Here is a 26331-nt window from a genome sequence, read left to right as displayed (position 1 = left end):
GATCTTCTCACCTCCCCAGGGCTGGGGCTGAGCCAGGTGATATCATAATGGGCAGTGCCCGTCCTAGAGAGGGAAGCAGGGTTGGGTAGGAGCAGGAAGGTTGCAGGGGAGGAAAGCTGAGAGATCCCCCATAGGAGGGGGTCACAGCAGCTAGGGGCACCCGCCAGGCTGGAGGTGTGAGCTTTCTGGAAGAGGGGGTGGTCACTGATGTTCTTACAGGAGCCCTTGGTAGCCCACCGCGGCATCCCCTAGACTTCACTATGTTCCTCTTCTCCCATAAGACCAAGACCCCCATCAGCACCTACAGTGACTCCTACAGGGCTCCTACCTCCATCAAGGAGGTCTATAAAGACCCACCTCTGTGGGCCTGGGAAGCCAACAAGTTTGTGACCCGGGTAAGTGGAGGCTGGGTGGGTGGGTGGGCAGGCCAGAGTGTATGGTCATGTATGTCTGAGTGACTGGTAGTGTGTGGTTGTCATTATGTGTTTGTAATTATTTATAGCTGTGTGTACACACACACACACACACACATGCATGAATGAATTTATTTGCCTAGTATGGAATTTTTTTTCTAGTATGGAATTTATAATAATACATAAAATAGTACAAAATCCTGCCCTCACGGTGCCCTCCTACTCCATCAGGGTAGGAAGTGGAGAGAGACAGATAATTATCAAGAAATAAACAAGTTTTGGGATGCCTGGGTGGCTCAGCTGGCTGAGCATCTGCCTTTTGCTCAGGTCATGGTCCCAGGGTCCTGGGATCAAGCCCTACATTGGGCTCCCTGCTCTACGGGGAGCCTGCTTCTTCCTCTCCCTCTGCCCCTCCTGCTCCTGTGCGCGCTCTCTCTCTCTCTCTCTTTCTGTGTCAAATAAATAAATAGAAATCTTAAAAAAAAAAAGACACAAGTTTTATAAATTATCCAAGATGCTGTATAGGAATAAATGGGGTAATGGAAATGGAAAGTAACCAGGCAAAGCTACTTAAATATGTAGGTCATGGAAGACCCCTCTCTCTCATGGTGACATTGAGCAGAGGCTGGAAAGATAAGAGAGAACTAACCCTGTAAAGAGCTCACAGAATAGTGTTCCAGGCAGAGTGATCAGAAAATGCAAAGGCCCTGAGGCAACCTGTGAGATATGTGAGAAAATGTGCTATAGGCATGTTTTCATGCATATATAACAGAGTCTTCTTGTGTCTGTACTTGGAGACGAGTGGCCAAGTGGGTCTGTGCAGCTTTCACAAAATGAAGACAAGATCTGTGAGTCTACTTGTGACTGCCTAAAGGAATTTATCTGTGTGTACCATCTAACAAATGGGGAGTATCAACACGTGCCACGCACAATGCAGATACAGCAATGAAAGGCCAGGCTATGCCTTTGAAGAGCTCTCAGCAAACAAGTGAACAAAATAGGGTTGCCCAGTGGATGCACTGATACAAGAGCTGGATAAAGGAGAGAGCATTCCTGCTTCTTGAAGGGTAGGTCTACTAAGAGATCCTGAGGAAGGGGGCTTCCAACAGAAAAGAGGGGAAAGGACAGCCTAGGGACACAGATCCACCAGAAGTTCAGAGCTGGAGCAAAGGGAGAGGCTAGCCCCAGGTGAGAGGAGTTGCAGTGGCAGATTGGAGGGGCTGGGGCTCAGGACAGGAAGCCCAGTGAGGTGGTGAAGGATAAGGGAGAAGGATGTAGGTGAGAGATAAGAAGAGACTGTAGCAGTGAAAAGGGAATTTTTGGAATAGAGAATATTTAAAATAATCTTTATAAAATATATGCTCAATGAAGAAAATTGGGATAACTCAAAGAAGCATGAAGAAAAAGGCTCTATAATCTCACTATCCAAATTAACCATTGTTAATTTATTATTAGATGCCATTTTAGGTAGCAAATATCTTTTATAAAAATGGGAAAAAAAATGGCACCACACTGTATACTAACATTTTGAATCTTGCTCTTTTCATATAACCACGTATCAGATACATTTTTTTTGTGTAAAAATATTCTATAATGTCATTTTAATGACTATGGTATTTTATTTTATGACTGTACCAAAATATATTTAAGGATTCTTATTGGAAATTTAGATTATTTATAAAATGTTGCTAATATAATCATTTGTGTACATCTGTAGATATCGATTATTTCCTTAGGACAAATCCCTAGACATGAAATTGTTGGAAGAAAGGATATGCACACTTCAAAAACTTTTGATATACACTTCATATTCCTGTAATAAGAATTATAATAATTTACATGCCCACCAGAAAAATATGAGTGCCTGCCTGTTTTTTGACATTCAATAATAAGAAGGAATTTTAAGAATTAGATCAATAGATCTTGGTCACCAGCTGGGTATAAACAAGAGAGGAGAGATTACGATGACTCCTAGGTTTAGGGCTCTGGCAACTGGAGGAATAGTAGTTCTATCAACTAAGATTTGGAGTTCATTTTGGGACAAAAATATTTGAAGACTTCCAGGAGATATCTGGATATATTTATCTGAAGCAAAGGGTAAAGGTTTGAGCTACAGATACAGATTTTGAAATCAACTGTATACAGGCAGGCAGTAGCTAAAGTCGTAGGAGTGAATGAGATTGTCAAGGAAAAATAAGAAAGAGGTCAAGGATGGACTTTGGAGAATACAGATTATTTAAGAGGTAAGTAAAAGAAAAAGAGCCACAAAAGGAGACAGGGTGATAAAAGAAAAATCAAAGAGAAACCAACAAAGACAGCATTTTAGACAAAGGTCAGTGTCAAATGTCGTCAGCTCAGACATGGATCTCTTGGATGTAGTAATCCTTAGCAATCTGACCAGACAGTTTCAGTGAGTGAAGACAAGTGAAAGCCAGACAGCAATGGGACTAAATGAAGGAAAGGCTTCTTCTGCTCCTGGCATTGTGCTGATCTAGAAACTCTAAAGGGCCCTCCTGCTTCAAAACAGCTAGGTCTTGCATAAAAATTAATTTTTATTTTTTTCTGGACTCTCATGGAGATGAATGGTACTTAGGATGCCCTGAGTATGAATGCCAATATCAGAACTATAAGCAGAAGTTTAAGCCTTAAGCTAGCTGAAAGGTGAATAAACAACTTTAAACTCCAAACTGCACCAGAAAGTTTAGTAATCTCTGGCTCCCTGCCCCCACCACACACACACATACACAAGTGATGAATGTGTATCCTCTGCAGTGGAAAATACCCTTAACATAGGTTTTCAAGTATCCTTCAGAGTAAAACCAATCAAATCTGAGTTCACAATAAGAGATATAAGGAAACAAACCACCATACAAGAGCAAAAAACAAATAACAGACTAAAACTTCCACGGACTTCAGATATTGGAATTAACAGAATACAAAATAATTATTATGAATTTTTAAAAATAAAGTAAAATCATCAAAATGAGCAAGCAACAAGCAATCATATTTTTTAAAGGCCAGACAAATGTTAAAAAGAAGTGAATAGAAATTTTAGAAATAGGGACGCCTGGATGGCTCAGCGGTTGAGCATCCACGTTTGGTCTAGGGCGTGATCCTGTGGTCCCGAGATCAAGTCCCACATCGGGCTCTCTGCATGAAGCCTGTCTTCTCCCTCTGTCTATGTCTCTGCCTCTCTCTGTGTGTCCCTCATGAATAAATAAATAAAATCTTTTTAAAAAGACATTTTAGAAATAAAAAATATATGCGTTAAAACCAAAACCTCAGTGGATGGGTCTCAAAGGGCAGATTAGACACAATTTAAGAGGTCAGTGAGATGACACAAAGAAATGGAAAAACATTCCATGCTCATGGATTAGAAGAACAAATGTTGTTAACCTCTTTGACATTGGCTCTAGCAATCTTTTTTCTAGATATGTCTACTGAGGCAAGGGAAACAAAAGCAAAAGTTAACTATTAGGTCTACATCAAAATAAAAAACTTCTACATATTGAAGGAAACAATCAACAAAACTAAAAGGCAGGACACCTGGGTGGCTCAGCGGTTGAGTGTTTGCCTTTGGCTCAGGGCATGATCCCTGAGTCACGGATCAAGTCCCACATTGGGCTTCCTGCATGGAGCCTGCTTCTTTCTCTGCCTGTGTCTCTGCCTCTCTCTCTCTGTCTCTCATGAATAAATAAATAATCTTAAAAAAAAAAACTAAACTAAAAGGCAACCTACGGAATAGGAGAAGATATTTGCAAATGACATAGCCAATAAAAGGTTAGTTCAAAATATATAAAGAACTGTAAAACTCAACCACCCAAAAAATAAATAATCCAATTTAAAAAATGGGCAAGAGGGATCCCTGGGTGGCGCAGCGGTTTGGCGCCTGCCTTTGGCCCAGGGCGCGATCCTGGAGACCCGGGATCGAATCCCACGTCGGGCTCCCGGTGCATGGAGCCTGCTTCTCCCTCTGCCTGTGTCTCTGCCTCTCTCTCTCTCTCTCTCTGTGACTATCATAAATAAATAAAAATTAAATATATATATATTAAAAAATAAATAAATAAAAATAAAAATAAAAAATGGGCAAGAGGGGCACCTGAGTCTTTCAGCTGGTTAAGTGTCTGACTCGATTTTGGCTCAGGTCATGATCTCAGGGTTGTGAGATCAAGCCCTGCATCAGGCTATGTGCTAGGTGGGGAGCCTGCTAGGTGAAGATTCTCTCTCCCCCTCTCTCTGCCCTCCTCCATACTCTCTCAAATAAAATAAAATGCACAGAAGACATGAACAGATATTTCTCCAAAGAAGATATACAGATGGCAAACAGACACATGAAAAGGTGTTCATCACTTATCAATAGGGAAATGCAAATAAAAATTATAAAGAGCTATATCACCTCACACCTGTCAGAATGGCTAAAATCAACAATACAAGAAACAACAACTGGTGTTGGTGAGGATGTGGAGAAAGGGGAACTCTTTTACTCCTTCCTGTTGGTGGGAATGCAAACTGGTACAGCCATTGTAGAAAATAATATGGAGATTCCTCAAAAAGTTAAAAATAGAACCACCCTACAACCCAGCAATCGCACTACTAGGTATTTAGCCAAAGAATACAAAAACTCCAAAGGGGATAAATGAACCCCTATTTTATAGTAGCATTATTTATAATAACCAAGACATGAAAGCAGCCCAAGTGTCCATCAATTGACAAATGGATAAAGAAGATATATATTTATTCCATTATATGTTACATGAATAATACTCCATTATTATATAATATATGATGGATTATTCTTCAGTCATAAAAAAGAATGAAATCTTGCCATTTGTAACAATATGGATGGAGTAAGAGTATAATGATAAATGAAATCATTCAGAGAAAGATAAATGCCATATGATCTCACACATGTGGAATTTAAGAAACAAATGAGCAAAGGGAAAAAAAGAGAGAGAAACCAAGAAACAGACTCTTAACTATAGAGAACAAACTGATGGTTACCAGAAGGAGGAGGTGGTAGATGAAATAGGTAATGTGGATTAAGGAGTGCACTTGTTTTGAGGAACACTGGGTGATGTATGGAATTGTTGAATCACAATATTGTACCCCTAAAACTAATACAACAACAATTAGTATGTTAACCAATTGGAATTAAAATAAACACTTTTTAAAAAAATAAAAAATAAATAAATAAAATAAAAACTTCTAAAAAAAAGAGTGAAATGAAAGAGCAAAAGAAATCTCCCAGAATGCAACACAAAGACCAAGTGGTTAAAAAATATGAGAGAAGCATTAAGCAATATGAAAGATGTAAGGAGGGGATCCCTGGGTGGCGCAGCGGTTTGGCGCCTGCCTTTGGCCCAGGGCGCGATCCTGGAGACCCGGGGTCGAATCCCACGTCAGGCTCGCTGCATGGAGCCTGCTTCTCCCTCTGCCTATGTCTCTGCCTCTCTCTCTCTCTCTGGGTGACTATCATAAATAAATAAAAATTAAAAAAAAAAAGAAAGATGTAAGGAGAAGATTTCATACACATCTACTCAGAGTCCCGGAAGGAAAGAACAGAAAGGAGAATCGGTATTATCTGAAGAGAAAAGAGCTTCAAATTCTCCAGAACTAATGAAAGAAATGAATCCACAGATACAGAATAAATAGAAGAAATTTCACATTTTAGGTACCTCACAGTGGAACTGCCCAACACCAGTTTAAGAGATGACCTTAGAAACAGGGAGAGAGAAAAAAAAAAAAAGAAAGAAAGAAACAGGGAAAGAGGAGTGCCTGGGTGGCTCAGTTGGTTAAATATCTGCCTCTGGCTCAAGTCATGAGCTCAGGGTCCTAGGATCCAGCCCTGCATTGGGGCTTGAGCAGGGGCTGAGCAGGGAGCCTGCTTCTTCCCCTCTCTCTCCCCATACTCGTGTACTCTCTCTTGCTCTCCCCCACTCTTTCTCTCAAATAAAGAAATAAAATCTTAAAAAAAAAAGTAGTACCTGACAGCAGATCTGAGAAAGCAGAATCCAAAGCCAGTAGTGAGAAACACAAAACATAATTTAACTTAAAACTGCAGAATTAAAAAAAAAAAAACTGCAGAATTTTCAAAAAGTTTCAGGAACTGGCAATGCTAGGCAACTAGTTAAGCGGCTGCCTTTGGCTCAGGTCATGATCACAGGATCCTGGGATCAAGCTCCACATCACATTAAGCCCCATCTGCAGGGAGTCTGCTCCCCCCTTGTCCCTACCCCCACTCGTGCACTCTCTGTCTTGCTCACTCTCAAATAAATCTTCTTTAAAAAAAAATAAACCCCCAAATCCCTCTTTTTAAAAAGATTTTATTTGTTAATTGAGCAAGAGTGAGAGAGAGCACACAAGCAGGGGGAGTGACAGAAGAAGAGGCAGAGGGAGAAGCAGATTCTGGGCTGAGCAATAAGCCCGATGTGGGTGGAGCCACCCACTGAGCCACCCAGGCCCCCTCTAATTGCCTCATATTTCATGCCATGGGGTGACTGCCTACCCCATCTCTGCAAATGTCAGAAGGCTTATTTTTTGGCGAGGATCTCAGGACTGGGGATACCAGGCCCAGCTGAAGGCAGGGTACCATACTGAAAACAAAGGAACCTCCACATACTGAATGCCAAAACCCTCCAGCAGCCCTCTTCTTCTCTACTAGATTCTCAGAACACTGGCATTCTGGCCACTGTCCTCAGGCCAAAGATTGAGAGTCTCTTTTGAGGATTTGATCAGCCCAAGAGGGAAGACCTACAGATACTGACAGAATTTAACAAAAACATTTTAACCAGACCATCTTACAATGATGCTCTTGGTTGACAAAGCCCACTAACAACTCAAAGCCTCCAATAAGCTTTTTTAGTCTCCTATTCCTTTTTTTTTTTAAGATTTATTTATTTATGTGAGAGAGAGAGAGAGAGAGGCAGAGACACAGGAGGAGGGAGAAGCAGGCCTCATGCTAGGAGCCTGAGGTGGGACTCAATCCCAGAACTCCAGGATCACACCCTGGGCCAAAGGCAGGCGCTAAACCGCTGAGCTACCCAGGGATCCCCTAGTCTCCTATTCCTAACTGTGAGCAGACAAAGATACAGACACTAGAGGAAAGCCTCTGAGGGCAAAACTGATGACATCTATGAGTTCTTCTAAATGACTGTGTGTGCGTGTGTGTGTGTGTGTGTGTGTGTGTGTGTGTAAAGGTCAGGGGAATGCCAAGCCATGGGACTCTTTTACCCATTTGGAGTATGATTGTCCAGGATTTGCCCATAAAACAAAACCTCAACTGGGTACAGAGATCCAAGAAACACCTCAGCTGAGGGATTTTCAGGGCAGTAGGGACACCAGGTCTCATCTTGGTCAAGAGAAACTTTTGGTCTTCAGATTATACAGGGGAAATGTGGGTAGCAGTGTCACCATCCAGCACCTTGATGCCCACCATGAGGAAATCCTTCCCGGCCTCTGACTTTGCTGGGGGTCCCACCCCTGTGCCCCAGCCATCTTTTCACACCAGCTGATTGCAGAGATCTACTGGTATACAGATAATGTGGCATTCTGCCCTCAGCTGAAGACAAAGAAGCCCCAGAAATAGGTCTTAATCAGGAATTCCACAGATCTAGCCCAACAAGGGATTGAAAGAGATAAGACAAGGTAAACCCCCAAAAGCAGAGGGACCCAGGTCCTGAACCAAGATCAGGAAAAAGGTCAGGTTAGGATAAGAACCAGGGCAAAGTGAGTGTCAGGGCCAAGGGTGATATTGCTGTCAAGATCAGAGCTACAGTAGAATCAGGGTTAGATTGAAGTCAGGGAATTAGATTTTAAATTAGGTATCCCTCCAGCCTCATCCTTCATCTCCTTTAGGATGCCAAATTCCCAGAGAGCTCTCCCTGTCCAAAACACCTGCATAAGGTGGCTGGCTCCCAGGGCAGCCAGTCTTTCCTGAGGCTCCTGGTTATACCAGGGTCCTGTTGGTCTGTTGAGGGAGACCCAGGCCCTGCTCCTGGATAGCACACAGTCTGAAAGAAAACGGAACACCCAGCTCTGCCCTTAAAGAGATCTCAGTCAAGGAAAGGACAGAAATGAGAACATCAGAAAAACACTTTGAAGGCAATGCCTGGCTCCAAGCCCCAGCCTTGGCTAGAAAGGAAGAAAGTGTGATTCAAACAAAGAACTATTCAGAGGGGGCCAAGACTGGCATGGGGATCTCTCTGGCATAGGGGAGAGACCCAACTAGGCTGACTTTCTCTATAGGGGCTGGATCTGGGTCGAGTGAACATGGAGGCTGGGACCTCAATGCACCTAGTCATTTTCCCCCCTCTCCCCTTGCCCAGGGCCTGACTCAGACCATGCAGCGCCACGTGGATCCTGAAGCTCTGCAGAAAATGGTCAAATGTGCCGTGCAGGACTACAGCTATAAGGGTTTCATACCAGGCCACCCCTATTTTCCTGAGAAATATTGGCTCTGTCAAGAGGAAGGTAGGGCCTCACTCCTTACCTACCCAATGCGGACTCCACTCAGAGACTTCAGCTATGACCCTTAAACCTGACCCTTAACCTCTACCCTGATTCCATATCAAATTTATCCCCACCCATAATCTGGGCTTCTCCAATCATCGCCACTCCAGCTTGATTCCCAAACACCTGATCTGATCCTAACCCTGACCCTAGAGGAGGAGATCCAGGCCCTGCCTTTTGGGAGTTTCCTATCTGTGCCAAAGAACTGGAAGAGGTCTGAGGCCTATTCCTACAGAGATAGAGGGAGTATTAACCTCTTCTGAACAAATCCTTTCAGATGTATTCCAGGGCCATCTTTTCCCATATTCTTAGTGATCCTGTTCCACCAGTTACTCCATTAATTAATTCAGTCAAGGTCATACAGAGCTAATATTTGCAAGAGCTGAGGTTTGAACAATGTCTGTGAAGTCCATTCTATTAACCACAATGTGATATTATTTCCTCCTTATGGCATTGCAGAGATACCTGGGTGAGATAATGGGGGGCTGGAAGAACAGATAGATTCTAATGATTTTAAGGAGGCAAAATTAGTAAACTTTGGAACCTTAGATGTGAAAGATGAGAAGGAAGAAATAGGAGAAGGATCCATTTTCAGGTTGCCTGATTCAGAGAGAGTGGTGTCAGTATGCAAAGTGATCAGCTCAAAGGATCCAGATCCCACTCAGAAATTTGCTTTATGTGAGAAATGGGCGGCATCTCAGTATCTAAATCTGGAGCCAGGCTGGGCTTGACTGGCTCAAGGATATTAGACTCTAGCTTTGTCCTGGGGATCAGAGGAGGAACATGTAGGGGGACCCAGATTCTGGGGTAGAATAAGGAGTAACAATGTCTTATGTCTCCACCCCTATGATCAAGTAGACAAATGCAACCCATACCACCTGTGTGGTGACCGGTATAACTTATGGAGGATGGGACCTTACAACTGTACCGGCTGGAACAAATATACCACATGCCTTCCTCGGCTACCTAAGGTATCTACTGTGACCAGCACAGATGCCTGGGGTCTGGGATACACATCTCTCTCTATTTCTAAACCACAGTGACTGATATTTCACCATAAGTTCTTCATCCCTTTCCCATCAACAATGCTCCAGTGCTCTTTCTCTAGTGTGAAACTAGGGTTTGTCTTTTTTAGGGGACAAGGGAACTCAGGAATGGAGCTGTATGAACAGCTCTTGGGTTCCCGAGATCCCAATATCTGGCTGGCCTCTGTGGGGACGCGATTAGCATGCGTTCCCTGACTTGCTACCTTCCTGAAGCTTGCCACCTGGCCCCTTCCTACATGGTCTGGCTAAGGATTCAGTGATAGGTTGAGCTTACCTGCTCCACTCTCCCTCCTTTATGATGTGAGCAAGGACAAGGGGAGGGAGAACAAGGTCACCCAGTGGCAGTGCAGTTAGGTATAGGAGAGTCATCCAAGGAGACAGGGAGGAGACTAGCTACAGGCCCAGGCCAGAGGGAAGAGGAAATTTGAGAGAATGGTAGGAGAGAGGAGAGGTTCTTAACTGTAGCTGATGGTTGACCTTGGGTTGACTGAACCCTTTTGAATCAGAATTTCCTCAAGAATCAGAATTTTTCACAAGTCTTTCAGGTGATTCTGGTGGGCAGGCAATATTATAATATTGACACTACCTCTCGCCAATTAAAGACACTCTAAGACACAACTACACAGAGTCAACTAGACAGAGAGATAAAAATCAAAGGCAAATGCTGAGGCAGAGATGCCAGAGACCTAGGTCCAGACCCTGTCCACCTATAGCTCCACTTCCTTCCCTTCCTATCCTCCTCCCTCCTCCTCCCACCTGGAGGTAGAGCAACTGCGTTGCCTGGTGACAACTCTAAACACTCAAGAGTCCGGGAGAGTAGAGGAGCTTCTGGAAGGCGGGAGAAGACATGGCCTGGGACTGGTCTGGGTGTTCAGGGAGGACCCCCAAAAGGAGGGACTCTTCTGGGTCAGAGTTTGAGGTAGCATGTGTGCCACTTCCAGGAGGCCGGAATGGAGACAGCTTGTCGAGGAATGCCTTTGCGATGCCCTCCTAAGCCGGAACGACTCAATGCCTACGGTAAAGGAGGTGTGGCGGTAGCGGGGTAGACCAGAAGGGCGATGGTATGAGACCTGGGGGATGGGGTGGAAGCCAGAGATTCTGTAGAGGGTCTAACTCTGTCTCTATCTTTCCCTGTTTTTGTCTCCATCTCTTCCTATCTCTGACCTTGTCTCTTCCCCTTTTTTGTAACCCTGTATCTGGGCTTGGGGCCGCGGGTGCAGAGCGCGAGGTGGTGGTGAACATGTTGAACTCGCTGTCACGGAACCAGCCACTGCCGCAAATCACTTCCCGATGCGGGTGCGGGGACCCGCTGCCCGGTCGCTTGCCCTTCCAGGGTTATGAAAGCGCTTGCTCTGGCCGCCACTACTGTCTACGTGGGATGGACTACTGCGCCACCAGAGCACCCTGCACGGAACGCCGCCTCCGGTCTTTGTGCACCCAGCAGCCGACTGTAAGGTTCGCCGGACTGCTCCTGCCTTGGGCGGGCTCCGCCCCCAACAAGCCCCGCCCCCTGAGTCCCGCGGCACCCCGGTTGTGCGCACCCCATCCCTCACCATTTCCAGCTCTCCTCTGCCTTTATACCAGAAACCACCTCCAGCCGCCTCTATCCCCTTACTGGGCCCTGTCCTTTCCCGCCCTTCGGCCCCAGGGCCTGAGCTGACCGCTGAGACTGGAGAACCTGCACGAAGATTCCCCTAGGTTCTCGACCCTATCCGTCCGGAACTGGGCTCAAGGTCAACCTGTACCTGTTCTGGAGGCCCTGCCAGAAGGTTTTTTTTTTTGAGGGAGAAACCCCGCAGACCAGTCCCATCCCTTCCCACACCTGGTTCCGTACCTGGACGCCCGGCTCTGGAGACCCAGCCTGCGGAGTGCCATGTGCCCTCAAAAATCAGCCGGTATTCCTGTGTCTCGGGTCACCGTCGATAATGGGCAGGGTCATTGCCGGGGGTTATGTGAGCAAGGAAATGGTAACCGCATTACCAAAGGGGTCCTGGCTTTCAGAGCCCCGCACGACCTTTGAAGGTAGAGAACCTAGCGGGTTACAGCAGAGGAAAGAGGCCTGAGCGCCTGTTCTCCTCAGCTGCAACCCAGACTGCCGCGCACCCTTCCTTCCTCCTCCTGCATGCACCACACCAGGTGGCAGTCAAGGCAGGCCCAGCCTGGGAGAACTTCAAAGTCCTCATCTAAGTCTAGAGAGCTCAAGTGAGGAGTGCGCGCTAGAACCTGCCCCTACTCTACAGTGATTCCTCTCGCCCTTCCCCAGGCAGAGTCTGAATAATTATGCATTGAGTCTCATCCCTCACAAGGATAGGGGGGAGGGAGAAAGTGCCAGAGCCTTAGAAATGTCGTTAGTGCTGGAATAATTGCCCTCCAATGGAGAGGAATCAGGGCGCTCCCAGCTCTTCAACTACTGGAGTCCGACCCTCCCCAGAGTCCAGCGTGCTCCACACAGCCCAGCCTGGGCGGTGGAAACGAGGTGTAAGGAAGATAGGGACTTTCAGGTATCTTCCCATGTTTTGATGGAGTCTTGAAGACCCAGATCTACGAGCCCTAGGGCAGACACCTGAAGCGCAGCTCAGAATCTTAGTCTGGGTTTTGAGGGTGGGGAGAAATCAGAAAGCCCGACCTCTTCCCGCCCACCACTTTCTCCTGCAGCAGTGTATCGCCCTGCGAGCACCGGCCCGGAATGCAATGTGCTGTTATAACTCCCCCGCCATCATACTACCCTTGTCCGAACCTTAGGTAAGTCTGGAGCAAACACATGCAAAAGCATTTGGCTCAGCGGGGTAGGCGGGGACCGGTTGGGGCGGGAACTGTCCGCTGCAGTGCACTGACTGGAAGATGCCACCAGAGGGTGCCAGTGCCATGGGGCCGTGAAAGCGGGCAAGGAAATGGAGGCCCCTCCATCAGAGGGCGCTAAGGCTGGCTTTGAAGGGTTACAGGTTGGCAGTGGGGCTTAGAGTCAAGAGATCGGAGCATTAAGTTCAGGGCTTGAAGTAAAGGATAAGAGATTAATGTTAGGGAGTCAGTACTGGGAATCAGAAATTTAACAGTAGAATCTGAGGTCAGGAGGTCAGTGTTGGAACATGGGGTCAGTCTTAGGGGCAAAATGTTGGGATAGGGTTAGCACTGAAAATTGGAATCAGACCTCTGAGGGTCCAAAAGGGCTGACTCATTTCTCCCCACAGATGGGACACAAGTCACTTCAAGAAGACCGGTGGCCCCCAGAGAAACAACTATGTCGTCCACCCTGAGTTTGTGTCTGAAAACTATCCTGACTGCCACTGCTGGTAGAGCTCAGGCTGGTGGGGCCGAGGGGGCTGAGCAGTAAATAAACCCTTCACCCCAAAGGCTGCCTCCTGCATCCTTACCCTGCAGGACCTAGCAGTGAGGAGCCAGTCACTCTGGCTCTGCCAGGCCCCTTCAACTGAGATGCAGTTTCTTAGTCATCCTGCCCTGACTCTCCTTGCCCCCTTATCTCAGTACTTCCCTTGGGTGGCCCTGAGTGCCCTCCTGACATATAATAATAGCTGGTGTCCTCCCTCCACCAGAACTAATGGGTCTACCTAGCCATGCAGGGAGGGCCCACTGACCTCCCATCCCAGAAGGGCCCTCCAGGTGACATTTGTTCAGTATCCCCCAAACCTAGATGTCCCCTCACCCCCACATCTCAGCGGACCCAGAATATTCCATTCTACAAAGACCTGTCCCTGTACCCAAAGTTCTTCATCTCTGTTCCCAGAGTCTCCATCAGAGCCCTGAAAAAGTTTATATTCAGACATCCTTGCTGCCCTCCCTTACCCAAGTCCAAGGGTCTAAAACATAATTTTGGAGGGTTTCATGACTAAGAAATTTCAAATTACAAAGCAAAGCTCTGATTCTCTGTCCCTCCAGAAATGAGGGGTGGGGTGCTCTGGAATCTTTAGTATTTTTACACCCAACTCCTCCTTGAAACAGGGTTATGGCAGGGCACGTCCACCACCTCACAGCACATGCGTTTCTAACGGTGTCCCCACAGAGTGTGTGTTGTGCAGGGAGAGCAGAGGGGGCATTCCAAAGCACCGAGATCCCCAACCTCATATACTATTGGTCTCGTCCAGCGGGAACCCACATTTTGGGCCACCTGGCTGGTGGGACTAGGCTCCTTCCATGGAGCCCTTGATTGGATTCGCCGTGTACTGGGCCTCTGGGATCCTCCCAGAACTCTGCTACCCTTTTTCTATATGAGACAATTTCTTCCACACGTGAAACATTTTCACATGAAGAGCTAGTGAGAGCGTTATACCAAGATGGCCTCTACTTGCCCAAATGTGGAGAAGAAGGAATCCCAAGAGCCAGCCCTACCCCTTTACCCGGCCGCTCGCTCTTCCTCATATGCATACCACATTTAGCCTAGAGGTGCGAGAACCCCGACATTCCACTACTGCTCCTTTCTCCAAAACTACATTTCCCAGAAGGCCTGGGGCAGAGCCCCGCTTGCACGCGGTAAGCAATTGCCCAGGGGGGCGGGCCAGCAGGCAGGGGGCGGAGCCAGGGGACACCCGGCTGGTGGCCGGCCAGAGTTGCCCGGAGGTGGGCACAGAGCTGTAGGAGAAAGGTAGGGGCTAAGGCGTGGGGCCCTCAAGTCCACGTGACAATGTAGGCGGGATCGAGCGCCAGGGGCGGGGCCGGACTCCGAGGCCCGAGGTGAGACCAAACGACTGGGGCGTGGCCGAGCAGCAGGAGGGCGGGTCCGAGGAGGGCCTCAGCTGTTCTGCTAGGCAGCGCCCCGCGCCGCGCCGTGGCAGCCCAAGTCCAGCTAGCGTGGAGGGAATCTTCAGGAGCCTCCCTTCACCCCCACTTCTGGGGTCACTGCCGTGAGTGAGCCCAGGGGGAGGCCCTGGGGGGGGGGAGGTTGCTGAGGAAGCACACTTCCTGAACTTTCGCTCCCTCTGATGAGAAGGGGTACGAGCCTGAACACCTGGGCCCCTCCTCAAGTGGTGGTTTCCAGAGGGAGGCCGGCCCTTTGACCTCAGTCTGTCCCTCCGGACATTGTAGCTGTAGCGCTGGGGTGGGGGTGGAGTATTCCAAGCTGAAGGCGCAGTCACTCGATCCCCTCTCATCCCGTAGTTGGGGAGCAAAGGGAGATGGGCTGGATCGAGTTGCCTTTGACATCTCCCCACCACCCCGGAATTATGTGCGACAAACGACTCGGCTTGGCATGGCCTCCCCCCTTTGGTGTCGGGCCGGGCCCTCCCCCTTGGATCCGGCTAAGGGCCCGCAGCCAAGACTAAGGTCTAGTGTCAAGTGGGGAAAGGCTTGGCCACGGCGGACCCCACCTGCCAGCATTAGCCTGTGATTGGCCAGATGACGGAGGCGGCAGATTACAGGGGTCTCTAGCGCTGTTAATACAGGAACCACAGTTCCTCCTCCATAGCCTCTGTACCAGATGCCATTAAAATTGCCCTTTTCCCACACCAAGGAGTCTTTCTGGAGCAAGCAGCAGCACCAGCCCTTCAGAAGATAGGGTTCACTATGCACACATTTCATCTGATGGGGATCCTGTCTCACCCTCTGACCCTCAAAACTCTTTTCCTCTGCTGCATTCAGACAGCCAGTCAGACCTTTATCTCTCATCTCCTAAAAATTATGCTGTGGGGGGTTAAGCTGGGACTTTGGATTTAGGCAACCATGCTACCTAGTAACTTCAAACAAATTCCTTTTCTGTTTGGACAAGTTTCTTCATCTGTAGAATAGGCACTATAGCTCTGCCTCTTGTTCAGTATTATTGTTAGGGTTAGATGCTGTGGTAGCATTTGGGAAACCAGCACAGGGCCTGCATGGAGTGGGTGCCTAGGACTGTGGGCCCCTGTCCTTCACCAAAAACCTTTGGAATCCTAGAACATTAAGATTCTCAGAACCTATCAGAAAGGGCTTTTGAGGTCATCTTGGTGGCCTCCCTATGCTTCAGGAAATGGGTTGACTTAATATGAAAGGTTTTGGGGTTTGTTTGTTTGTTTTTTTTTTTTTAGATTGTATTTATTCATGAGAGACACAGAGAGAAGGCAGAGACATAAGACGAGGGAGAAGCAGACTCCTCGCAGGGAGCCTGATGTGGAACTTGATCCCAGAACCCTGGGATCACGCTCTGAGCTGAAGGCAGACACTCAACTGCTGAGCCACCCCAGGCATCCCAATATAAAAGTTTTGAAGATGAGGGCTTCTCTGTCCTCTTCAGATATAGACCCTTTCCCCTTATTCCCTCAGTGCCCAGAATGGGGCCTTGGTTGTCCTGAATGAATGAACATTAATGTACAACAAGTCTGGCCTGGGCCACCTAAGGCCTTCTTTGGGTTCTGCTTAGCTTGAGGGCATCAGCTAAATGCTACTGTGTGCATTCTCTTACAGCAGGGCTTTTCTGACCTGTGCCTACAGGTAGGGGAAGCCATAGTAGGGTGGGGGAGTTTTGAAAGCTAAATTGTGTGGGATGAGAGGTAAAGAGTGAGAGGCTGTTCCAGACCAGTTGGAACTGACCAGCCTGGAAATTTGAGAGGAAGGAGCACAGAGAATGAGGCCCTGAGATAATATCTCCCTGGAGGAGGGAGACAATGTAGTGGGCTGTATATTGACATCTGGGATCACAATTCTGTTCTGCATGGGAGAGGTGGGGGAGGTGAGGACCCTGTGCTGTTCTGGCATCTCCTTGGAAGTAGCTAAGGACTTAGAGACAGACACTGGCATCTGAGAGGAGGCTAATTACTGTTTGCCAGTCTCCCTCTCTCTTTCCTCCCAGCTGGAACAAATGGGCAGCTGGCTGGCTGGCAGTGTGTATGTCTGTGTGTGCATCTGGCTGGTGCTATTTCTTTGTTGAACTCTGCCGTAAGGGCTGAGATAGGGTCAGTGGCCTTGGGCAGTAGATTGGGACACACCCTGCCACCCCCTTCCCCAAAGTCTATGGGTTTTTTTTGCAGTCATATGTTTAACATACAATATATGAGAGTGTATGTGTGCAGCAGGGAGTGTCCACTCCTTGGATAGCTGATAGGTGGAGGAGAGACATTGACCCAGTGTGGGTAGGTGAAAGTTCCTAGAGCAGATGGCTGAAGTATTTAGGTTAGGTAAGGAATGAGCTTGGTGGTCATAGGATAGGCCTGGCTGGAAATGGAATCAGAAAAGCAGATGAGACTACATCATGCCTTGCCCCTCGATTGTAAAGCTTATACTTCTGAACTTAATTCTGGGGGTCATGAGTAGCTCTCTAACGTAGGGAGATAGAATCTCATAAGTGCTTTAAAAAGATCACCATGGTTGCCATGAGTAAGGCACTGGGGGAAAAGAAGGTGGAAGCAGGGAGGCCTATTGGGGGAAGTACTGCAATGATACATGGGAGAAATGAGAGTGCCCAAAGTAGGGCAGGGGCAGCAGGAGAGAGGGTGAGTATAGACACAAAGCCAGGAGGAAGCTGGCCAACAAATGTGTTGCCAGGGGGAGAGCAGGAAGGTTGGCAGGGAAATGGACTTGGTGATCAATTGCTGAGAACAGGGTGGAGTTTTGAGAGCAAAGAGAAGGTAATCTGAGAAGTCACCATGGCCCCTATGCTAGACTTTTTACCCCAGCCCTAATGTACAGATTCAACCCTGCCCCTCTCCAAACCAGGCCCAAGACTAAGTCTGGCTTTGGGTATCTTCTCTAATCTCCAGATTTAACCTGGCTTTTGACTCAAGATTAAATTCCATGCCTGAGATGTTCCCCCTTCCTCTCTCCTATCCACCCTGCCTGGACAGGAAAACCAGTCTACTGCCCTGCGATTGATCTTAAAGAGCTTCCCTCTCCCACCATGGCCTTCTGCAGATCCCTCCCCTTCTTGTCAGAAATGCCCCCATGTATGATCCAGGGAGGCCTGGCTAATTCTGTGATCCTAGATAGTTCCCTGACCCTGTGTTGGTTGTTCCTCCACCAGAAAAATGGGGATGCATGCCATCTGTCCCTCCCCATTCGGAGTCCTGACTAATTTTGACAAAAACTGGTGCTCATGAGAAAGAGTGGGTTAGACACAGACAGATGGTCCCGGTAAGGGTCAAGCCTTTATGCCCTAGACCTTACATCCGGTAATATAACCTTCCCAAAGTATACAACTCCTCCTTCTGCTGCAGCAAAGGGAAATACTATGGAATGAGAAAGCTCCGTTCTACTTCTCTGTTCCCCTTCCAGAATCAGGCAGTCCAAGTTCAGATGAACTTCGTCGAGTGGTCCCACTGCCCACTCTTTCCGTAACTGGGGCTGATGCCCCAGAACCCTCAGGAAAAGAGCCAAGCCTACCCCCGCCGTCGCCCTGGGAGCCACGCAGATCATAGGAGCCCCAAGGCCATCGCCGCCGCAGCTATGTACACCTTCTTGCCTGATAACTTCTCGCCTGCCAAGCCCAAGCCCTCCAAAGAGCTGAAACCTCTACTAGGTTCCGCGGTACTAGGGTTGCTGCTGGTGTTGGCCGCAGTGGTGGCCTGGTGCTACTACAGCGCCTCTCTACGCAAAGCAGAACGCTTGCGCACGGAGCTTCTGGACCTCAACCGAGGAGGCTTCTCCATCCGCAACCAGAAGGGCGAGCAGGTCTTCCGCCTGGCCTTCCGCTCAGGTGCACTGGACCTCGACTCCTGCAGCCGAGAGGGCGCTCTCCTCGGCTGTTCTCGCACAGCCGATGGGCGCCCCCTGCACTTCTTCATCCAGACGGTGAGGCCCAAGGATACGGTCATGTGCTACCGCGTGCGCTGGGAGGAGGCGGCCCCGGGGCGCGCGGTGGAACACGCTATGTTCCTGGGCGATGCAGCGGCACACTGGTACGGCGGTGCTGAGATGAGGACCCAGCACTGGCCCATCCGCCTGGATGGCCAGCAGGAGCCGCAGCCCTTCGTCACCAGCGATGTCTACTCCTCCGACGCCGCATTCGGAGGCATCCTCGAGCGCTACTGGCTGTCGTCGCGTGCGGCTGCCATCAAGGTCAACGACTCAGTGCCCTTCCACCTGGGCTGGAACAGCACCGAGCGCTCGCTGCGGTTGCAGGCACGCTACCACAACACGCCCTACAAGCCACCTGCGGGCGGCTCTGCCGCACCAGAGCTCAGCTACCGCGTGTGCGTCGGCTCTGACGTCACTTCCATCCATAAATACATGGTTCGGCGCTATTTCAACAAGCCCTCGAGGGTGCCAGCACCTGAGGCCTTCCGGGACCCCATCTGGTCCACGTGGGTGCTGTATGGGCGTGCCGTGGACCAGGACAAAGTGCAACGTTTCGCCCAGCAGATCCGCCAGCACCGATTCAACAGCAGCCACTTGGAAATAGACGACATGTACACACCCGCCTATGGAGATTTCGACTTTGACGAGGCCAAGTTCCCCAATGCCAGCGACATGTTCCGCCGGCTGCGTGATGCCGGCTTTCGCGTCACGCTCTGGGTTCACCCGTTTGTCAATTACAACTCGTCGTGCTTTGGTGAAGGAGTGGAACGCGAGCTGTTTGTGCGTGAACCCACCGGCCGGCTGCCCGCGCTTGTGCGCTGGTGGAATGGCATCGGCGCGGTGCTGGACTTCACACGCCCGGAGGCTCGGGACTGGTTCCAAGGGCACCTGCGGCGGCTGCGCTCGCGCTATGCCGTGGCCTCCTTCAAGTTTGATGCAGGAGAAGTCAGCTATTTGCCGCGGGACTTCAGCACTTACAGGCCGCTGTCTGACCCCAGCATATGGAGCCGACGCTACACTGAAATGGCGCTGCCCTTCTTCTCTCTGGCGGAGGTCCGCGTGGGCTACCAGTCCCAGAACATCTCGTGCTTCTTCCGCCTAGTGGACCGCGACTCCGTGTGGGGCTACGATCTGGGGCTGCGCTCGCTCATCCCCGCGGTGCTCACCGTCAGCATGCTGGGCTACCCATTCATCCTGCCCGATATGGTGGGTGGCAACGCAGTGTCTGAGCGCACAGCCGGCAGTAGCGACGTGCCCGAGCGTGAGCTCTACGTGCGCTGGCTGGAGGTGGCTGCCTTCATGCCCGCTATGCAGTTCTCAGTCCCGCCCTGGCAATATGATGCCGAAGTGGTGGCCATCGCGCACAAGTTTGCCGCACTGAGGGCCTCGCTGGTAGCGCCGTTATTGCTTGAGCTGGCTGGTGAGGTCACTGACACAGGTGACCCCATCGTGCGCCCCCTTTGGTGGATCGCTCCCGGGGATGAGACGGCACACCGCATTGACTCGCAGTTCCTTATCGGAGACACGCTGCTGGTGGCGCCAGTACTGGAGCCGGGCAAGCAGGAGCGAGACGTCTACCTGCCTGCAGGCAAGTGGCGCAGCTACAAGGGTGAGCTTTTTGACAAAACCCCAGTGCTGCTCACCGATTACCCCGTCGACCTGGACGAGGTCGCCTACTTTATCTGGGCATCCTGACCCAGTCCAGGACCCAGGAACCCCACAGCCCTAACCTCTGTCTTCATGCAGGCCCTTAACCCTCCATCACAACCACACCGTGTAGCCCCAGGAAGTCCCCACCTCTGCACCACCCACTAAGTGGGAGCTGACATAAATATGCTCCAGCCAGCTGGGGTAGGGCCAGGTGAGAGGGCACTGAAGCAACTTCCCATTCTAACGCACAATCCTCAAGCCCCTTTTTCCCTCCACACCTACTGTAGTCTGCAGAAACCTCTTCCCTGAGGTGGAAGAGAACTCAGAGGGGAAAAGTCAGCTATCCTCCTGTTATGCATGATTGTGTTTTAAAAGCACAAAAAGAAACCTTACCCTCCATCCTGGCCTGAATGGCCATCTTTGCCCTTCTGAGGTGGGGACTTGATCCTCAACATCCCAAAATAGCCCCTGCCACACTTATGTTCTTGGAACATTCTTGATGCTGGAAGCCAGGGCCAGAGTTCCCAGTATTGGCCTGAAGTGTGGCTGACCTGGTCCTACCCCAGCTGGGGAGATGGGTTGGAGGTGTCTGGCCAACAGACTGAGAGGAGGGAGGAGGTCCCATCCCAGAGGACAGGATGACTGAGCAGAGCGGGGAGCCATCACTGCTCTCCCTCATTTGTGAAGAGACTCCTAAGACTGCCCTTACCATCTAGGTAAACACATGTGCTCAGCCCCGGCCAGGGCCATGGCCTCATGGGCAAGGACTTGCAAGGCCACTCAGGCCAGACTTGATGCCTTAACTCAAGAATCTGTGTGTGTGTGTGTGTGTGTGTGTGTGTGCGCGCGCGTGCATGTGTGTGTGTGAGAGAGAGAGAGAGAGAGAGAGACTGAGAGAGAAAGAGACAGAGAGAGAGAGAGAGGTACCATGTGTCCCTGAATCCATGGAATGAACACAACACTCCTGAAGCTGGCAAAGCCTGGAAAGAGGGGCAGGGAGCAAATTGGAGGTTTTGATCGTTGAGCTGGCCCCCTCCTGGTTGATGTCCCTAGTACACTAGTAGGAAATAAACAGCCCTTTCATGATTTCTCAGCTGCTTCGCTTCCTGCATACATGGCAGGGGTGTGGCCTAAAAGGGAGAGATATTCTTACTCTGGTGGTGGCGTGCTTCTGCATGCGAACCCCATGTGCACATCAACACCTGTAAATAGACAGGGTAAGGTCTTTCATTTCAGCCATTTTCTCTTTCTAAGAAGATCAACCTCAGCCAGAGTGAATTTTCTCTGACCTTGTAGCTGAGTCTGAGGAAGCAGTGGCTTGCCTGAATGGGGAGGTGGGAAACAGGGCACGGCTCAGCTTCCCTCAACCCCTAAAGAATGCATCCTTTGGCCCACTCCTCCACCCCCTCTGTTTTAACCCTGAGTGAAGAATGCCTAATGAGTTTGGGGGCACTCATGGATGTCCGTCCTGAATGCTGATTCTACCACTTGTCTACAAGCTGTGTGATTTTAAGTGAGCCACTTAATCTTGTTGAGCCTCAGTTTCCTCATGTGTAAAACAGTGATGATAATGCCTACCTCCCAGGTTGTTGCGGGAATTATAAGCACAGATGTATGTAAAGTGCCTGGCACAAGTAGGTGCTCAATAAAAGGTAGTTATTATACCGTGACACAGTTTCTTGGGTTTTTTTTTTTTTTTTTATACAAAAATAACAAGGATTTTTCCGGGCCCTAGCTCCCAGCTTCCTCTGGACCTACCTGTGACACACAGAGCACCCAGTTGAGCTCCAAGTTTGTGACCCAGAGGACACTGTAGTCCAGGAAAAAGGCAAGAGTAGAGAGATCTGAAAATGGGATGTCAGGAGCTGAGATTCCTGGGTCCTCAGGAGATGGGGAGTAAATTAATTAGCTTCCTTCTTTCTCTCAAGAGCATCCACCAATCAGTACTCAATGAACTTACTGGGGCCCTGGCACCCACCGGTAGGCTGGGGAGTGACTGTAGAGGCAGAAGACCCAGCCTGAATCCTAGAAGTTTCCCTAAGTGGCTGGAGAACATGATTCACACTTGAATGGCCCTCCTGCTTTCTGTACAGTCTAAAGCCAGTTTAACCAACCTCTTGAACCTTGGTTTCTTCATCTTTATTATTATTATTATTTTTTGAGAGTGAGAAAGAGAGAGAATAGGGGAGGGGCAGAGAGAGAATCTTAAGCAGACTCCATGGCCAGCACAGATCCCAATGCGGGGCTCCATTTCAAGACCCTAAGATTGTGATTTGAGCCAACATCAAGAGTCAGATGCTTAACTGACTGAGGCACCTAACCACCCCAGTTTCTTCATCTTTTGAATGGAATTTCTAGGATTCATTGAGATGTGCCTGTAAAGCACTTAGATAAAAATTGGCAAAGAGTAAGTCCTCAATAAATGGTAACTCCTATCAACTCTTATTTTAGACAAGGGACGCTAAACAAGAAACAAAGAGAATCTCCACCTAGAACCTGTGCTGTGCAATGTGGTAGTTACTACCCACATGTGGCTTCTTAAATTTAATTTTAAAATGAATTAGGGCAGCCTCGGTGGCTAAGCGGTTTAGTACCACCTTCATCCCAGGGTGTGGCCCTGGAGACCCGGGATCGAGTCCCACGTCAGGCTCCCTGCATGGAATGGAGCCTGCTTCTCCCTCTGCCTGTGTCTGTGCCTCTCTGTGTGTGTGTGTCTCTCATGAATAAATAAATAAAATCCTTAAAAATTTTTGTGAATGAGTTAATGAAATAAAATGTAAAATGCAGTTCTTCAGGCACACTAGCTATATTTCAAGTGTTCAAAAGCCATATGTGACCAGTGGGCAGGGCAGATTATAGTTGCAGAAGGTTCTAGTGGACAGCCCAAGATGGAGCAGTGTGTGCTAAGATGGCATGAGGAGGGATAAAGCCATCTGGCATGGGGGAGGTGGCATATACCCTTCCAAAGGGCATTAAGGGTCGGCAGCAGTGTCTTACAGCCTAGATGGGGGAGGAGGCAGACCATACCCACTGAGCACTCACTGTATGCTGGGACAGGGCCAAAGGGAAGAGTGCTCTTTTCTTGCCAATTCCATCAAACTGGCCCTTGGCTTGAGGTCTGGTTTCTAGTTAGGCTTCTGCCATTCTCGTTAATCACAAAAGCACAGATGAACAAACTGAAGCACTGAGAGAGGAGGGTATTGGCAGAAGATTAGTAACCAAGAATAGACTGGAACCTCATGTTCTGCATCCAGACACCTAGAATTTCCTACCCATATTGTCCTACCTTTCAAAGGCACGGCCCATCCCTAGTCTATATACCACTAAAGATGGGGAGACAGCTGAAATGTGTATCTCTGAAGCTGCCACCCAGTGGTTCTGGGTCAAGAAGTGGCGGGGCGGGGGGGGTGGGGGTGGGGGGAGGGACTTGAATGGCAGAAGCCATGAGAAAGAGCTGGATTTTGGGAGATAGGGGAAGGTGAAGAACTGGGCTAGAAGCTACCTCTCCCCTATTCTGGCCCCTTCCAGACTTGTCCAGCACCCCATCCCTGCCCCATCCTCTTGTGCATTCCAAATTTATGTCTCTCCACACATCTGGATGGAGGGGGATGTTTCTACTTCATGGGACTTCCAGCACCCTTGTATGGCCAGAATTCCTCATTTGTCTCCCCTGTAGTCCTGGGTTTTGTTGGTGGGGACTGATACGCAGGAATGAGGAACTCCTCCAGAGGTAATGGAGAGAGGGCCAGAGTGGCCACTGCAGGAAATCTGGAACTGGGGCCCAGTGCTCCCATTCTGTGACCCTGTGTACCCTGAGAGTCTGCCTTAGCCTCCCTTCCAAAACCACATGAATCAGCTGAACCCTAACCAAACCCTCTAAACCCAAGATGTAAGTTTTCTGAGGGTCTTTGCCCTGTTCCCCAAGGTTTGGGTCAAGTGTCCCTCACCCCAGTTGGCTGCAGAGCAAGCCTTCTGCTGGCTCGCCTCACCAGGTTTCTGGTCATTTCTCCCCTCCTCAGGTTCAAGGCCAATGCTGACCTCTCCAATCCCTTATTAATGCTAGCCTGTACCACTGCAGTGGCCCCCTAACTTTTTCCATTCTTGAACCCTTCAACCTAATCCATATAGCAGCTAAGGAAATCTTTCTGAAATTCAATCAAATCACTTAGAAAAATATCCAAGCTCTGATGTTCAAGGCCTCTAATATCTGAATACTTCTCATGCCTCTGTTTCTGTTTTATTCACACACACATACTTATGAACATAGTTTGAAAAGCATTTGAAGAAATACTACCTTCTGTTCTGAGAACAGCTGCACAGCATATCCCTGCAAGGGGAGGTCTGCCTGGACCCAGCCTTGAAGAAAACCCACAGTGCTAACTGGGTGATTTCCTTTCCTGTCTTTGTCCAACTCAGTGGGGCTTCGGCGGACACCCTCCCTTCTCTGGCACACACCCCAGCTCCCAAGGAACAACCTGGTTTTTATCTTAAGGCTAGTCATTTACTTCATAACCAAGAATCTTCCCAGCAGCTTGAGGGAAAAGGAGAGTCCTTTTTTTTTTTTTTTTCAGTGTACTTTACCATTTTAAGGGAACATAGGGGAAAACAAAGGCTGACCTCTTTTTTTTTTTTAAATATATTGAGATAAAACTGACATAACATTATATTAATTTCAGGTGTACAACGTAAGATTCAATATTTCTATGTATTGCAAAATGATCAACATAGTAAGTTCAGTTAACATGTCACCATGCATAGTTACCAAAAAAATATTTTTCTTGCAATGAGAACATTCCAGATCTACTCTCCTAGCTACCTTCAGATATGCAGTACAGTTTTATTAACAATAGTCACCATGCTGTACATTACATCCCCATGACTTACTAATTTTATAGCTGGAAATTTGTATCTTTTGAGTCCTTTACCCATTAGGGGAAGGGAGAATTCATGACCTTAATTAAGTGGCAAGCCCTGAACTTGGCTAGGGTCGGGCGAGGAATGGGAAAAGACAGAGAGGGGGTCCCGTCCTTGGGAGTCTCCAGTCTAAAGAACAGGAAGATTGTGCCTCTGTATTCTGTGTCCTTATGCTGTTTTTCCCTCCCAAGCCCCCCTTTTCCTTCCTCAAGGAGTCCAATTGAAAACTTCCTATTACATAATCCTGAGCAGGAGGTGGGCTGGGAGGGGAAGGGGTAGAGGAAGGCACAGAGCAGTCTCACTGGGCACCTACAGCACAGCCTCAACGGGACAACAGGGGGTGCTGGCACAGCCCTCCTCTAGAAAAGGGACAGGTTGGGCCACAGTCTGGACCAATGGAAATGTAAGCCTCTGCTCCCCAAACATGGGAGCCCCACTTGGGGTCTCATATAAGTATGAGACTCCAAAAGTATTTTATTTTATTTTATTTTATTTTTTTTTTTAAAAGATCTTTATTTATTTATTTATTTTTTAAATTTTATTTATTTATGATAGGCACACAGTGAGAGAGAGAGAGAGGCAGAGACACAGGCAGAGGGAGAAACAGGCTCCATGCACCGGGAGCCCGACGTGGGATTCGATCCCGGGTCTCCAGGATCGCGCCCTGGGACAAAGGCAGGCGCTAAACCGCTGCGCCACCCAGGGATCCCTCCAAAAGTATTTTAATTGAAATTCTATCCTACCACCCAAACTACCATTATAAATTCATTCCTTTTGGGTCTTCAACTCAGCAAAGTGCCTACCATGTGGGTATAAGGCATCACATCTGGGAGCCAAGAGGGCATTTTAGTTTTCCAGGGCCCCCTCTGGCAGGGGTAAATCTGTTAAATGCTTCTTCACCCTGTGGTGGTGGAGGCAGTACTGGGGTAGACAGGTGGAGTTCCAAGAGGAGCCTCTTCAGGTATAGGTGGGGAAACAGGATAATATTTATAGGGTGGGTGGTTATTAGGGAAGGCTTCCAGGAGAACATGCTCTGGAGCTTGGAGGGCCTCAGATTGAAGGGGAAATTGTGGTCTCAGTCCCATATC

The 26331-nt window shown here is 48.8% G+C and overlaps 3 protein-coding genes across 11 annotated transcripts in view; 2 read left to right on the top strand and 1 right to left on the bottom strand.

Annotated features, from left to right (window-relative positions):
* DNAI1 (dynein axonemal intermediate chain 1) overlaps positions 1–11943 on the bottom strand; it is a 125340-nt gene extending 113397 nt beyond the window's left edge. Inside the window, exon 1 of the mRNA XM_035697124.2 lies at positions 11802–11943. The gene's annotated coding sequence lies outside the window, so the exon portion shown is untranslated. The remainder of the gene's footprint in view (positions 1–11801) is intronic.
* C11H9orf24 (chromosome 11 C9orf24 homolog) lies at positions 35–13398 on the top strand. Of its 7 annotated transcripts, none has more exons than XM_025432095.3 (7): positions 35–395; positions 8738–8882; positions 9780–9892; positions 10909–10984; positions 11188–11422; positions 12623–12709; positions 13156–13398. In XM_025432095.3, exons 1-7 carry the CDS (start codon positions 261–263, stop codon positions 13259–13261), a joined length of 897 nt encoding a protein of 298 aa, XP_025287880.1. In that variant the 5' UTR covers positions 35–260; the 3' UTR covers positions 13262–13398. The 7 variants fall into 7 exon arrangements, with proteins under 7 accessions (XP_025287880.1, XP_048947835.1, XP_025287882.1 ...); XM_049091878.1 differs by having other exon boundaries at positions 9777–9892; positions 11188–11417; positions 12626–12709; XM_025432097.3 differs by having other exon boundaries at positions 9777–9892; positions 11188–11417.
* A 1082-nt stretch (positions 13399–14480) lies between these two features.
* Positions 14481–21999, top strand: MYORG (myogenesis regulating glycosidase (putative)). 3 transcript variants are annotated; one of them, XM_025432563.3, is made up of 2 exons: positions 14481–14653; positions 18158–21999. In XM_025432563.3, the coding sequence occupies exon 2, from the start codon at positions 18230–18232 to the stop codon at positions 20372–20374; it is 2145 nt and encodes a 714-aa protein (XP_025288348.1). In that variant the 5' UTR covers positions 14481–14653; positions 18158–18229; the 3' UTR covers positions 20375–21999. The 3 variants fall into 3 exon arrangements, with proteins under 3 accessions (XP_025288348.1, XP_025288347.1, XP_035553028.1); XM_025432562.3 differs by lacking the exon at positions 14481–14653 and adding an exon at positions 14663–14823; XM_035697135.2 differs by lacking the exon at positions 14481–14653 and adding an exon at positions 14663–14911.
* Positions 22000–26331: the final 4332 nt, after the last annotated feature.

This window comes from Canis lupus, chromosome 11 (assembly GCF_003254725.2).
Source record: "Canis lupus dingo isolate Sandy chromosome 11, ASM325472v2, whole genome shotgun sequence".
Taxonomy (NCBI): domain Eukaryota; kingdom Metazoa; phylum Chordata; class Mammalia; order Carnivora; family Canidae; genus Canis; species Canis lupus.
This window is presented reverse-complemented; position numbering and strand designations above follow the sequence as displayed.

Excerpts from the sequence above, each read along its gene's own strand:
- C11H9orf24 (XM_025432094.3), top strand. The coding sequence starts at position 261 with ATGTTCCTCTTCTCCCATAAGACCAAGACCCCCATCAGCACCTACAGT. Across the intron at positions 396-8,737 it reads CCAACAAGTTTGTGACCCGG|GGCCTGACTCAGACCATGCA; the intron begins GTAAGTGGAGGC and ends CCCCTTGCCCAG. Across the intron at positions 9,893-10,908 it reads GCCTTCCTCGGCTACCTAAG|GAGGCCGGAATGGAGACAGC; the intron begins GTATCTACTGTG and ends TGCCACTTCCAG.
- MYORG (XM_025432563.3), top strand. The coding sequence starts at position 18,230 with ATGCCCCAGAACCCTCAGGAAAAGAGCCAAGCCTACCCCCGCCGTCGC.